The sequence below is a fragment of the Lissotriton helveticus genome, chromosome 9 (genome assembly GCF_964261635.1).
Source record: "Lissotriton helveticus chromosome 9, aLisHel1.1, whole genome shotgun sequence".
Lineage (NCBI taxonomy): Eukaryota > Metazoa > Chordata > Amphibia > Caudata > Salamandridae > Lissotriton > Lissotriton helveticus.
In genome coordinates this window covers 719,538,345-719,552,411 of record NC_136070.1, presented here as the reverse complement: position 1 = coordinate 719,552,411, position 14,067 = coordinate 719,538,345, and the positions used below count along the sequence as shown (strand labels likewise).

Sequence of the window (14,067 nt, the reverse complement as noted above, 5' to 3'; positions counted from 1 at the left end):
CATTCATCTGTCCATCTTTTCACCTTTCCATCCAGTCATCCCCAAACACCTATTCATCAGTAAACCTATACATCCATTCTTTCACCTACCTACCTATTAATATATTCATGTATTTCTCCATCCATCCTTTAATCCATCCACCGTTCATATTTCTCCATGTCTATTCACTCTTTCTTCTGCCACTCCTTTATCCATCCTTTCAGCTATCCATCTTTTCACCCATCCATTCATTCTTCCCCTCCACCCTACCTTTCACCATTTTTCTTTCCTTTTTGTTGCCCTTCCTTCCGCCTCCCTTTTTGCCATTTCTATCTACTCCTCTTTTTTCTCTCATCCCTACTTTTACTCTATCTTTTTCTCTTGTACTAATTTAGCCTATTCACCCATCTCTTTCTGTTTTTCCACTATTTTGCTTATTTTTCTTTCGATTTCCTTTTCTGTGCATGCCAGCTCAGGGCCTAAAATTATTTGATGTATTCCCTAACAGAGATGTTTACGAGCATTTTTTGTCTGCATTCTTACATAAAGAGGTTTATAAACAACGAATTCACCTTCCCAAATGTCTTTGTGGTACATTCTGCTTAAGCTGATAAAGTGGGAGGATTCCTACACCACTGCCCTGAAGTCTGGCGGTCTCCTAAGCTATGGATTTTTAGGTTTCGCCTGCACAGTGCTTTCGAGCAAAATCTCTTGTAAACAAAAAAGAAAGGAACCCCCCCCCCCCCTCCCCTCTTAAAACTGGCTTCACTCATTTCTTTACTTCTTATTGGTCAGAGTCTCCTCCTCACATCTGGCTTTCTTCTGAAGCTTTCTGTCTCCCTGCTTTGGAGCATGGATCAAGTACAACTTTCTGGCTGCGTCCAGTATACTTCCAGTTGTTGCATACCCCTGCAGGTACTCTTTCACTTTTTAACATGCACTCATTAAGTGCATGTCTCTGCAGTCCGGCTCGTCCCCCTACTCTCCTCCTGTTACTGCTCCTTTCCTCATGTTGCTTCACCCTGCATTCCTGCTGCTGTCATTGTTTCTTTCCCCCTCCCAATGTCTGTTTCATCCCCCACTCCTCCCATTGTCCGTTGTTTTTAACCCACCATTCGTCCTCCTTCCACTGCCAGTTATTTGCAATCCACCCCTGTCCATTTCCTTCGTGTTGCTTGCCCCTCCACACTGCTCAGTTTTTACGCTAATTGCACAGCAGCGCTGGCTACTGACCAACATGGCTTCACGGAAAAAAATACTGTCACACAACACTGGCTCTGTCTAGCCATTTATTTATTTATTTGCTATAAGCCATATTGCACAATATTCACAAAGCCAATAGCTCTCGCATAGGTGAAACCTATTGGTTTTGCCAGGGCTTGTTTTATTTGCTCACTAGAACTGTCCCTATGCCAGATGCCTAGGCTCTTCAGTCCTGTAGGCGAGCATGGATGTGCACATTACTATTCAGTTGCACAGGTAAAACGTGCTAGTTTCCCTGGTTCAGCATTCAAGCCCATCCGATTGTGAAGGTGGCGTGCTATGTAGGCCTGTGCCAGTCCACAAACACTTTAGGTCATAGACTCTGCTTTTAGTATGTATTATGTAAATGTATACGTTTTAGGTTATTTATACGGAGCTAATCGGGCTGGAAAACAAAGCGACCGCCAGGGGCTATGATTGAAGATAGTCTACAGTAGGTTGATTTCCCATTCATTTATGTTAACAATTCTGTATTTTGTCAGTCCCCTGAGGCCATCAGTTCTAGAGGTGCAACGCCATGCAGCAGTGTACAACTTTGTGGGGGGGGGGGGGGTATTACAGTCTGCGGGTAAACTGATGTGCAGTCCATGTACCAGTCCTTCCGAGGCTTCCAATGACACGGATGAAAGGCTTTACATTTCCCATCAATCCCCTGAGTCCACCAGTCCTGTTTCTCATTGGTATGTTGTTGCGAAGGCCTGCTCAGCCCTACAGTACTGCGCGCATGCTATGTAGAAATTCTCTGAGCCCACCAACCCTACAAGCGACCAGCTCTGCCTCTCTGCCAAAAGCCTTTGACCCTCTATTCTATGTACTCTTGAACCGTCCGTAGAACCATTTGGTTCCAGAGGTGATGGAAGCATCCCTGTGCCAGTGGCTAGTGCACACCTGATCCTAAGATAAATGCTGTATATCCTTAAGCCTGCTGGCTCTGCAGGTCAAAGGGATCTCTGCCTGGGGCAGCTCCTCCGTAATGGCGGAGGAGCTTTACCCCACTGGTCAGAGCCAGCCATAGAAAAATACAATGATAATAAAACAATATCATTTTATGTTTCTGTGACTGGCTCTGGCTGATTTGTGTGTGCAGGGCCAGGCCATGACAAGCAGGAGTGTTGGGCACTTAGAAGCTCACATATAAGTTTTGCCAGCCGTGTTCGGCCGGCCAAACAGACATGCGCACTTCTATTTCTCCAGCCCAGCTGTGTTGCACAGCCGGGTTTGAGAAAAGCCGCAGGCTCCCAGGCACTGTCTGAGTGACACACAGGCTGCTCAGACAACTCCTGGCGCTGATCTCCTAGCATGAGAGCAGCTTCTGGTTTGGGTGGGAAGCCTGTGCTTTACCTGTGACTGCCGGGAGTGAAGCACTGAGGCCGGCGTTGGCGCAGCAGCAAGTTTTTAAAATTTTATTGTTACCCTACATTTCCCATCCTCCTTCTCCCCGCCCCACCCCCACTTTCATTTTGCGACGGCCACCGCTGATCTCTGTGCCAGACCAACCTTACAAAATCAAATGCTTTGCAGTATCTTCAGTCCGAGTCATCAAGTTTTACAAGATGAAAGGTTTTTGGAAATCAGTCATCCATTCTCTCACCCAGACCTAAAGATCTCTTCCATTAGAACAGTCTTCCCTTGTAAAGAAGGCACAAAGAAATCAGAATCTTTATTTACCCGTCTCTGCATTCCCATGAGACCTGCCATTTAAAGACTAGCAGGAAGGGGATGCCCATGCCCTCTGCTAAGTGCCAGTGCCTTGCAGAGCCCAGGCTTTTGTTTTGCTTGTGTGTTTAGCTTGTAAAGGGCTGTTTGAAATGAATCTCGTCGCTGCCCGTGAATCCATCTGTGTCTCTTCTTCCCACTTGACCACAGATGACCCAATTCACAGTGACATCCTCTGCGCCTGTCCAGGTCGCTGCCCTCCTCTGCCTTCTGTTTGAAGATGCAGAGCTCGGTTGTCCTCAGCTTCTGCTTAGCAAGCTCAGTTTTGCGTCCACAGAACACAGATTCGCGGGGAGGATCCTGTATCATGACTTGTGTACGATCTCCATTGTCGATGCTTGCACGTTTTGTGTTATCTGGTTGATGTCTGCATAGAGTCCCTGATACACATGTCTTTAACGAGGTCTACATTGATAAATGTGGCTTTAATGGTAAAAGGTAAAAACATGTCCAAGTATTTTTGAAATGTCTTATATGAAATTGTCTGCATAATAAACCAGTTGAGGTGAAATTGAGTAAATATTCACTCTTGTATAGAGTGGTTTGAACCCTGAACACTAGCTAATCGCTAACTTCAACAGATGTCAGAACGTTGTGGGTTGACTATGATGGGCCCTCGCCCCTCTCGAATAGAGTTGTTGAAGTCTTTGTGATTGGGCTGAGAAGGCTCTTTTGGAACCCCTATGACTGCGGGGTACAGCTACACTGGAGAAATGCTGGTAATGTGTTTAGCCACTGCCTATCATTGGCCTCAATGGCCGAATTGATTCGAGCCCCCGGACAGGATTTGTAGACTAATGGATCGTGAGAGTTTCATGATATACAAAATTGGATTATCACAGTACTTGACTTCCAGGAGTGTAACTCTATAAGTTGACCTGCCCTATTATGTGTGCTTCCAGAACAACTCCAGTAAGAGGCTACAATTACAGTCCTACTGTCCTCACTGCGGCTTGGCAGGGGCAGCTTTTTATAGAAAATATAGAATACAACTATATTAGTTGCTCCACTTCAAGATCATCATCTTCCACATGAGACTTCAATAATCAATGCTTTCATTGTTGCACTCTGTCCAGAGTTACTGCCCGAGTACCAAACTTCTCATAACCGCCTTTCATACCACGCACTGTAAATGGAAACAGTTTATACATTTCATGACCGTAAGCTGTAGCCATGAGTATAGGTAGCGCTTTAGAGGTACCTATGGTAAAACAAAATATTCTTCTGTATTGTGGGTTTATTGGAAGCTCACATTCCTAGGCTGGAGGCACTCCTTCACCTTCCTACATTCCTCCTGAGCTCCACCCTATAAGCGTGCACTGCTTACCAGTGGCGTTTTGCCTTTTTACTGAGCCTTTTTTCCAAATAAGGACTGTGCTGGTTACTGATGCAAGCGCTGTATGTTAATCGACATCTCCAAGGTATTTTGGGCTCATAAATGTGTGACTTCTTAAATGCCATAGGCCCAGATTGCCATACAGGGCGCCCACCACTCCACAGTTCCCTAGCACTTTCTAGTGCTCAATTATAGATTTATTAGAAGTTAATGTGAAGCCAGGGGTCAAAATGTAATGCTGTGCCCTCTGGATGCTGCTTCTTTTTGTCCAGGTGCAATAAGCATCACTTTTGTTAAAGTATAACAACAACAAAAAAAATTGCTTCATGGAAAGAGAAAAAAAAAAATTTGCTTCATGGAAAGACAATAAATGGCGCCATCCACCATCTAGTGACCTGCCCTCGCAAACCACTACATTATTAATCAAAAGCAGTCCTGCTTGCATTTAAAAATATATAAATGCATGTTGCTTCAGGAGAGCGGGTTCTGGAACGTGCAGAACCTCGAGCATAATGCCCCCTTGAATCCTCCCACCCCCAATGTGTGACACCCCTACTGAATTATGAAATCTTAATTTAAGGGCACTGCCCACATCACATCCTCTTTACTGCAGGTTTCACAGAACCGCTCAGCCAAGGTGATGAATCCCGAATCCCACCCCACTTTCATCCCATTCAAGTAGGTATATTTAGTGGCCGAAGGTCAAATTACAGAAATCCCCATGCCTTCCACCTCCCCAGCAGCACTTCTACAAGAGCTGCACTATATGGAGAAGACCACAAACCTCACTCCCCAACTCTCTATAGAAAGCTGCATCCAGGAAGGCAGACTGCATTAAATTGTAATGAAGTATTTCTTTCTGTAATGCACACTTTGCCGCATCTTCGAGAGCAATAGGTTATTCTGCGATTAGGTGGTTTCCAGGCAGTCATTTATGGGAAACCCTGTTTAATTTTTTCAGGAAAGTCAGTAGTTCAGTTGAGGAAAAAACATGGAGGAGGTGTGTGTGGAACTGCAAATGGGGCAAAACATTCGTTCGGTGCTGGCGTCGGAGATGTGATGACTGACTGGTGACTATTCTTGGTGCAGTTAATGGGAGCTCTTTTGGGTTTGGAGGAGAGGGTTGGATTGATATGAATCATTGGAAGCCAGCACAGGCTTTCGCTAATTGGTGGTTTTGTGCGACTATACTAGATAAGACAACAGGTTTGTTTCAGAGTCCTGGGTATGGTTTCCTCATTTAGATCTTTGTGGAAGCTGAAGGAATTCAGCTAGCAGGAGATTGCGGGGGGAGGGTGAGAAGGGATATATAGTTAAGGGCCTCTACTTACTAGAGGATGTAGTTAGGGGGTTTACGTATGTTTGAAAAATATGTGCTTCTGCTTTGGGGAGGCTAGGCCAGTGCTGCTGGACGCGGATTTAAGTTTATGGGGCTGGTTCCTAATGATTCTATCAAAAAATTAGACATAAGTAGGGACAATGGAAGGAATATTTTATGTTGTATGGTTTGTGTATTATTTGTGGCCTTAGTTGTTGCTGCATTGAGGCTGTGCAGTTTTGCCTCCATCAGTGATATTATCAAATCCAAACTCGTAGCTGCAAACTTGGAGTTCTTGCCAATGCTGGATTTAAAATCTTTCTGGATGCCGTCTATGTGAATGGTGAGTGAGGCATTGAGGGCACCGAAGACAGCGGGTTGGTGTGCTTAGGGGTATGTTGAAGACAGTGGCGTAACAACATTTTTAGGGGGCCCCCTGCAAGGTGCATGGAGGTACCCCTCCGGATTTTATCAGGAGCTCTCGGACCAGAGTACTGTACTGAGGGGTCCCCCTACAACTTGGGCCTCCCCTGCACTGCGGTGGCCTAAGTTACGCCACTGGTTGAAGAGTGCAATACAGAGGAGCCTTCCAGGATGCAATTGTGGTATGAGAGAGAGACAGTTGGATGCTAAGCGAATTCGGTGTTGTTGCAGCAGTTAGGTAAATGAGTATGTTTGGAGGGGCTTTGCAGTCTCACTACCCTGTCATCAGTATTCGACATCTCCATTCAGTCATGCCATCTGCTTTTTTTCCGGAGACGCAGTAATTGCAGCCCCTCGATGCAGCAGACAGTCCTGCAACACTGGTAGGTCTAGAAGGACTGACTGATTCAGGGTGAGACCATCTTGTAGGTTTAGGTGACCAAGGCTTGCGAAAGGGCAGGTATCGCAGATGGTAGGTTGTCATCAAGCTTTGATAGCTGCACAGGCTGCATGCCATAGCCTGGTCATGCTGCTGATCGAAATTGATGGAAGAGCTGGGGCTATGAGTTTTAAGTTGACTTTGGGTAGCATCTGCCTGTGCTCTATGAATTGTCTGTTTCCTGGAATATTTAGAACTAATGGTCAAGCCACCCTCCATTGGTTAAATATTTTAGACGTTGAGCGAGCTTCTCTAGTGTGGGTAGTATATGAACAATCACTGTCTTTCCCATAACATTCAGAAAACAGACTGTCGGGCACACAAGTCCCTGCTGTTCCATTCCTTCAAAATCGTGATCTGCAAAACAAATCCAGTATACAGCTTAAGCAGTATTGCACTGTAGCTTCGCAGGACAATCCAGCCTCAATCGGACTACCCTCACAGCAGCTTTCCAGCAACAGCTCCATCGAGTTGGCAAAGCAAACTGCCTTTCCGGAGAGAATGTGGACCCCTTCAAAGGAATTTCAGACAACTCTTTTGTATGGTTATAAGTTGGATTTTATTTAGCCCAGGAAAAGCTGTAAACTGGCTACAAAAATTGAAAAATTCGCATTGACATTTCACTACATATTGGTAATTAACCATTTGCATATCATCCTGGCTATTATATTGGAGCCCAGTAACTGCAGCAACCATTTATGCTTAAGTGTCCTAAACGCCCTCTAGCACCAGTTTAGCGGCCGGTCCTGGGGGCTCTTTCAGGTGGAGAAGAGCCCCGCTTGCAATCCCTGTACTTCTGTGACTGAAAACGAGGAAAAGCAAAGAGGGAAAATTACCCCTAGTGCGAAGTTGTGCACCCTGTACCACTCTCCACCCTCACAAATTTGTGGCATTGTAAGCGTCACTTTCAGCCGCCCAGATCATGATCCAGCATTAGTTTTCCTGGTCAGCTGCTGTTGGAATTGAGCAATAACCTTATTAGTGGACAACAATGTGCAGTGCCCTTAGGCCACCAGGATTCTGGCACCAGATCTTGGGTAGGGAGTTGTTTTCCAGATCTAACATCACTCTCTGCAGTTTTCCTTACGGGTTCAGTAATTAGATTATTCGTATTGCAACACTACAGTCCTATAACACTTGATTCAGCTTTTATGTACAGTTAGTGATTACTGCATCGTGAGTGCCAATCAGTGGTTGCGTCTGAAACAACGCTGCAGCTGCCATTTACTTGCATCGAACCATCATTTTGCGATCGCGTTTAAAAAAGATGTGTATAATCCAACAATGACTGGCCTGTGGGACTTATTTCCACCTCCACGTCCATTTTCCAATGTGTAGACTTTGAACTTTAAGTGCTTTCGAACTGTGGCCTCCCCACCTCTTGGCTGGGACACATCCTGCTGTACCCTCCCTCCATTTTGTACCTGCAGCAATACCCAGCTGTGCCTGGCAAGGCATTGTGTTCTGCTTGTAATAGGTCCTCCACTTCTGTGGAGTTCCTTTCATTTTCTCGAGATAATTTCTCTCAATCCATTGTGCGATTGCGCTGTTATTGATCACAGGAGGGCATTGAAAAAGATGGAAGAAGTGATGTTACTTGGTGCAGTATTGAATAGAGTGGATTGTGAGACATTAATCCGTCTCCCATTTAATCCAGTGTGCTGTGGGGATTTGGGGGCGCGCGGTCATTCGTGTATTGTTATTACGGTGAGCTTTTTAAGGTTTGCAATAGTGATGTTTGTCTTCCTCTCGTATAAAGTGTGTATAGTTGGATTTCCAACACTTTCTCTAAAGGAAAAACAAGTTTGTTAAAGTTATGAATTAAAAGGCATGCAAAACAAACCTAGTGCTCACCGACAACTCTTCAGTAAATCGAATCTAATGACTCTTGGCTCTTGTGCATCTCTGAATGTTAATTGGATCTCTCTGTTTTTCCTCCCTAGGTGTTTCGAAGTGGGGAGGGCATGGGCATCCGCCTGGACAGTGCCTCTGCATTTCAGGGAGCTGTCATCTCCCCTCACTACGACTCGTTGCTTGTCAAGGTCATCGCCCATGGCAAGGACCACCAGGTGGCGGCCACCAAGATGAGCAGAGCACTGGCCGAGTTCCGGATCCGTGGCGTGAAGGTAAGCCCAGAAGTGTATTGCTCTGACCTAGCTAGGTCATTTTCATCTAGTGGAGCCTTTGGACTGGCTCCCATGCGCTAGATCATTTCAGTTCATGTTTAAATGATTTTGGCGATTGCATTGCCATTGTTCTTTTTTTACTAGATTGTGTTCCTTTTAACTAGATTTTAATTCAGACTTGTCCGAGGGCTGTTGGCTCCCTTGGTAGGTTCTGCTGAGTGGCACAGAGGCTCTCACTACCACCTGTGAGGCCCTGGCACCTGTGTGCAAGTGCTGAGAACTTACTGTTGCTTAAGATTTGGCCAGGCTGACTGGGTTGCAGTGGTGAGATGCCCTCTGGGAGAGCTACCTCTAGCTAGAAGAAATGTTGCAGGGTTTTCTCTGAACCATGGCAAGTATCTTTCCTTCAACTACGCACAGAACAGAAAACAAAGTTTCCATGTGGTGTACTGATCATTTTGAATTACTGTATTTTAACCTATTGTAGAGTGGCTAAATTGATACGAATTACATTAAAATAATGGATTTTAAAACAAGTGCTCTGCCGAGGTTTTCATATTAACAAGACCGAGCCATGTGCAGTCCCGGTCTGACTGAGGCCCAGTGGTTGGATTGGGTGTTGAGGGTCTCACCTACAACGCCATCCTGGGCCTCTCCAGAGATTTGTTAGCGCTGACTGGGAGTGACCTAAGAATTGTCGAGAGATGTCAGTCACATTACCCCCAGGTCCCTCCTGTCCTCGTCCCCTTATACTGAACAAGTGAGATAATCCTTCTTTTCTTTTTTTTTTTTGTCATGAGATAGAACGCTGGTACACCCCTCCCTCCCCCCACTGGGAGTACCTAACCGTACTCTACCCAGCATTCCTCCTGTTCTTTTTTTCTGTCTTCCGACAGTATGAAGTGGACCAGGAGCCGGGAGGCTCTCCTGGGGCTTACCTGTTGCGGGCTTCGGCTTGCTGCTGGATTCTTGGTCTCCCCCTCTGCTGGGCTTGGGGGGGGGGGGGGTAGTCCTGCTGACGCCTCCGGCGGTTCCCGTGGATGTTGAACGATCTTCCCGCTGTTTCTCTTCGGTTTGGCTGTGCCTCCCGCGTTGACGGGCACGTCGGGGGCGCAGTGGTTCCTGAGTTGGTCTCTGCGGAGTGCGGTGGCCCCCGTGTGGCTGGGGCGCTTCATTCCGGGACTTGCCTGTCTTCCTTGGTTTGAGCAGGAAGTCCGGCGTTTTTACTCTGGCGGCAGTGCTCCGATGGGTTTGCCGGCCCTCGTGTAAGTACTGCACTGAGTTTTTTTTTGTGTATTTAATTCAGCACGTTTCTTCCTGTAGGGGGTGTGCTGTTTTCTGCGGCTGAGTCCGCTTTTGAGTCATTTTGGCGATGTGGTGGGCTGTTTAGTGGTGCCTGCTTTGGGTCGGTTCACTTCTGTCCGATCTCCTATTGCTGTTGGGTCGCCTGCTGTTGGTGTCCTGGGAGTTTCAGCATGGTGTCCTTCTGGTGGGCTGGTTCGGCTGTGGCCCTCTTACGCTGGTCTTCTTGTTGACTTGCTGTGCTTCCTGCTGCGGTCCAGCCCCTGTTCGCCATGGGGAAACATACCAAGAAGAGTAGGCATGTTGATGTTTCCTCCTCCTCTTCCTCGACTACTTCTTCATATTCTCCTGTTCGTGACAGGCGGCGTAAGTGGGGTGGCGATGCCCAGATTAAGCGCTTCATTAAGGAGACCTTGTTGGAGATGGGTAGTACTAATCGGTCCAAATCCTCTGGTCAGGCCCCTCTGTCGTCGTAGTCTTCTTCTGCTTCTGAGGATGCGTGGTTGGGGGGTGATGTACTAAAAGGCAAATATGTCGACAAGGACATGTTGCCGGACTTGTTGAAGCATGTCAAGGCGAGTATGGGGTTTCCTGCCGATGATGCCCCGAGCACTTCTGGGAGTTCCTTGCATCGCCAGTTCCAGTGTGCTGCTGCTGTGGATATGCCGGTTCATCCGTGTATCAGGGAGGTGCTTGACCGGGAATGGAAGGATCCGGATCGCATTATGCTTCCTCATTTCATGGCGAAACTCTATCCTCTTCAGGATATGGCCAAGGGCTTACCGGACTCCGTTCCTATTGATTCTTTTGTGGCCAGTCTCGTGGGGTGCACTTCTTTGGCTGAGGATGCGGTGGTGCAGGATCCTGTGGACAAAAAGGTGGACGCTTCTCTGCGGAAGGTTTATTCTGGTTCCCATCTGGCACTCAGGGCTGGCATTTATGGGACTTATGTGGCTCAGTCTCTGCTTTCGGATTTTAAGTCCCTGTATGGGTCAATGGATGATGCCACTGACTGTTCGGGGCTTCTGGCTCATATTGAGAGACAGGTGGAATTCCTGTCTGATGTTTCCTTAGATTTGGTGCGTGCCTCGGCCCTCTCTAGGGGTGCTTGTGTGGCTGCTCGTCGTAACTTGGTCCTGAAGGACTGGAAAACGGATTCGGCCCAGAAGTCTTCTGCGCTGCGGTTTCCCTTTCAGGGTTCCATGTTGTTTGGTGAGGAATTGGAGGGCGAATTGCATCGCCTGTTTAAGGAGAAGAAACATTCTTCTTCTTTCAAGCAGCCTTCCTTGGTGCCGGCTTCTTAAAAGCCCAAAGCCTTCATCCATCCGCTCTCTCGCAGACAGTTTACCCGTGGAAGGGGCCATTTTCAGTATTCCTGAAGCAAGTCATCATGTTGGCCTATTCCCTTTCGGGCTCCCCTCCTCAGGCTCGGGTTCAGGGGCGTGATCTACTCGGGGGATGGCGACTTCTTGGGCGGAGGTTCGTGGTGTGTCCTTTTCTGAGATTTGGAGGGCCACTACTTGGGCTTCTGCTAATACCTTTGTTAAGCATTACTGCATTCAGAATGTTTTGGGGGATGATGCTATCTTTGGTCTGGGGGTGCTTCGGGCTGTGTGCTCCTGATTCCCCTTTTTCTTTTCTTTTCTTTTGTACTGTTTTCAATAACTTACTGGGTTTGCTATGGCTGTGTGTCCTGGTGGTTTGTTGTGTGAGGATGGCCGGTTGCTGCTAGAGTACTCTCACTTGTTCAGTATGAAGGGAACGAGGACAACAGGACCCGGAGTAATGAAGATAACCGGTAAGTAATCTGGGGCTTTCTTTCTCTCTCATGGCAGCAGCCCTTTTCCATCATGCTTCAGATGCCTCATGCTCATCTTCAGCTACTCCTAGCTCTGCTTTCAGCAACAGTAGGCTGATGAAGGGACACTTTAGCTTAGACACCCCTTCTCTTACTCTACTTTTAGGGCTGGCAGTCAGGGATTATCGCTGGTTAGAAAAGTTCTTATTTCCTGCTTGAAATGCATATTTCCCTGAGGACTGTCTTAAAGACATGCAGCTGTACAAAATTCATGAACCTTTTTGTTGATGTGATGTTGTATCTTCCCTGCAAATCTCTTCTTATATTCATTTGCAGGACCGGAGAAGTGTTCAGTTTTGTACTCCCCTGCCTTCTGGTAAAATAACTTCTAGGCACCATTCCAAAACAGAGGGGCACATGCTGCCAGCTTGTTGGCAGCGTGGTGCGCAGATATTATTTTGGAGTATGTCTGGCATGGAATTTGCAAAAAAAGGGTTCAGCCAGGAGCTGGTGCACTGATAGCGCATTTTTGAAACCCACGCGATCGTATTTTTCTTCGTATTGAGCCTTCGAGAACCAATGTCTTTGCTCAAGATAGACACACATGTATCCTATAGTTATTTTTATGGTGTGTCCTCTGCCCTTTAGTCTCCATTTTGGGATATAATCAAATGGGATGCCGTTTTGCTTAAAGTTTCCATTCAAGCTTTTGGTCTTGGAGCTGTGTGCTTTATCTCTAAGAGTTGTGTGTTCGAAGCCTTTACAAATCTGAAGATAAAAACAAAGGCAATAGCATCTTGGATACTCTCCTATAATCCCTTGATCTGTGCTTTTTCTTTCTGACTCTTCCAGACGGGTTGCTGTGTGTTGCTTACAAATAATGGTTTAATCATTGCATATTTCCTGTGTCTATTGTGTTTGCGTGCATGTGTGGGATACGGTTTTGGCAGCAAGATGGCAGCTCTTGAAAACAGAAGTGTATTTTGGCAGAATATTATGGAATGAGGCACAGTTGCTCAGGTGTTGATGGCTTTTCTGAAGGATATCTTTTATAGGGCTTAGGAGTGATATAGCACTGATCTGCAGAACCAAGTAAAAGCTGAGCGAAGAGCTGTATGTGCCAAGAAATGTGATTAGCTTGAACAGCGTTGAGCATTTCTGGCTCCTTCCATTGGATGAAAACAGTCTCTCAGCACTCACTGCCCCAAAGCCATTGGCAGCTGTAGCTGCGTCTAATGGAGAGTGCCTCAGTCTCAGCAGGTCGTAGCTGCCAGAGAACATTTATGTGCATCAACCACGCAGAGCTTGATCAGCCCATCTCCCTGCTTGGTCCACAGAAATGTAGAATGTCACTGCTGGTCTTCCATATAAACACATGCTGATTCTTAACACGACCTTAAATTGTCTCAACCTGTGCCCTTGCTACGTCTCTCCTGCATTCTTTAAATGTATTTGTACTTGATTTGCACCATTTCCGTTTTTTATCGTGCAGGCTCTTATCCCAACACTTCGCAAGTTGTCATTTCTGGATCTGAGCTCGAGAAACCCTAGGCTTCTGTTTAGTCACCTTCTCAACTATCTTTTTATGTCAGTTAATTCAACTGTTAGTAGATACCTGGTTTGTGATATATCAAAAAAGATATGAAATACCTTTTTGTGGTATAATATTGGGTACTACACCTAGGTGAGTTCTACCTTCCACCTTATTAACAATCCTAGTGGACCCACATTGGCCATACTTTTCACAACAACAAACACGTTGTACAATGTGATTTGAATTAAACCCTACTTGGGATATGTTTCTCTCCGTTTAATAACTCCCCTGAGCTGTGCGATGCCTTGATGAGAGAAACTAGTCATGGGGTAAAGTACCACGCAGTCCTTTTGGAAAACTGACCATGGTAAACCCATCAGAATTATAGTTGAATGTGCACTTAGGACTGTAAAGTCATTTTTTTTTTAGTCCTGATGGCTTCGTTTATTTTTAAACTTCCGAATTATATACGATGATTAACTTAAGTTATGTCACAAGAGAATAAGTTAATATGTTTTCCTGTGAAGAGGAGATATTTCCCTGGATGGTCGTGGCTTGGGCAGTTCTATGCTGAATTAGCTGCACTTTGTTACGAGTCCACTGTTAGTAATTGGCCCATTTTTCCAAACTGCTTCACTTTGTCAAGCAGGCCTGTTCCTACCATTCCTCCATCTTCCTGGGCCAAACATGCATCTTAGCAAATTTGTAATGCCTGCTTAGGATGCAACTTGCATAGTCCATCTAAAAGCTTGCAAATGCCTGGTTAACAAGCTAACAACCCCCCCCCCCCCCCCCTCGCTCTCCCGAATACACTTTCTGTTCATTTGCTAATG

The 14,067-nt window shown here is 46.2% G+C and overlaps 1 protein-coding gene across 3 annotated transcripts in view; it reads left to right on the top strand.

Annotated features, from left to right (window-relative positions):
* Positions 1-14,067, top strand: part of PC (pyruvate carboxylase) — a 2,151,284-nt gene that overhangs the window by 1,505,558 nt on the left and 631,659 nt on the right. For all 3 annotated transcript variants that reach the window (XM_078660828.1, XM_078660829.1, XM_078660827.1), the window contains one exon: positions 8,418-8,600. In XM_078660828.1, coding sequence (XP_078516954.1) covers positions 8,418-8,600 — 183 coding nt within the window. The remainder of the gene's footprint in view (positions 1-8,417; positions 8,601-14,067) is intronic.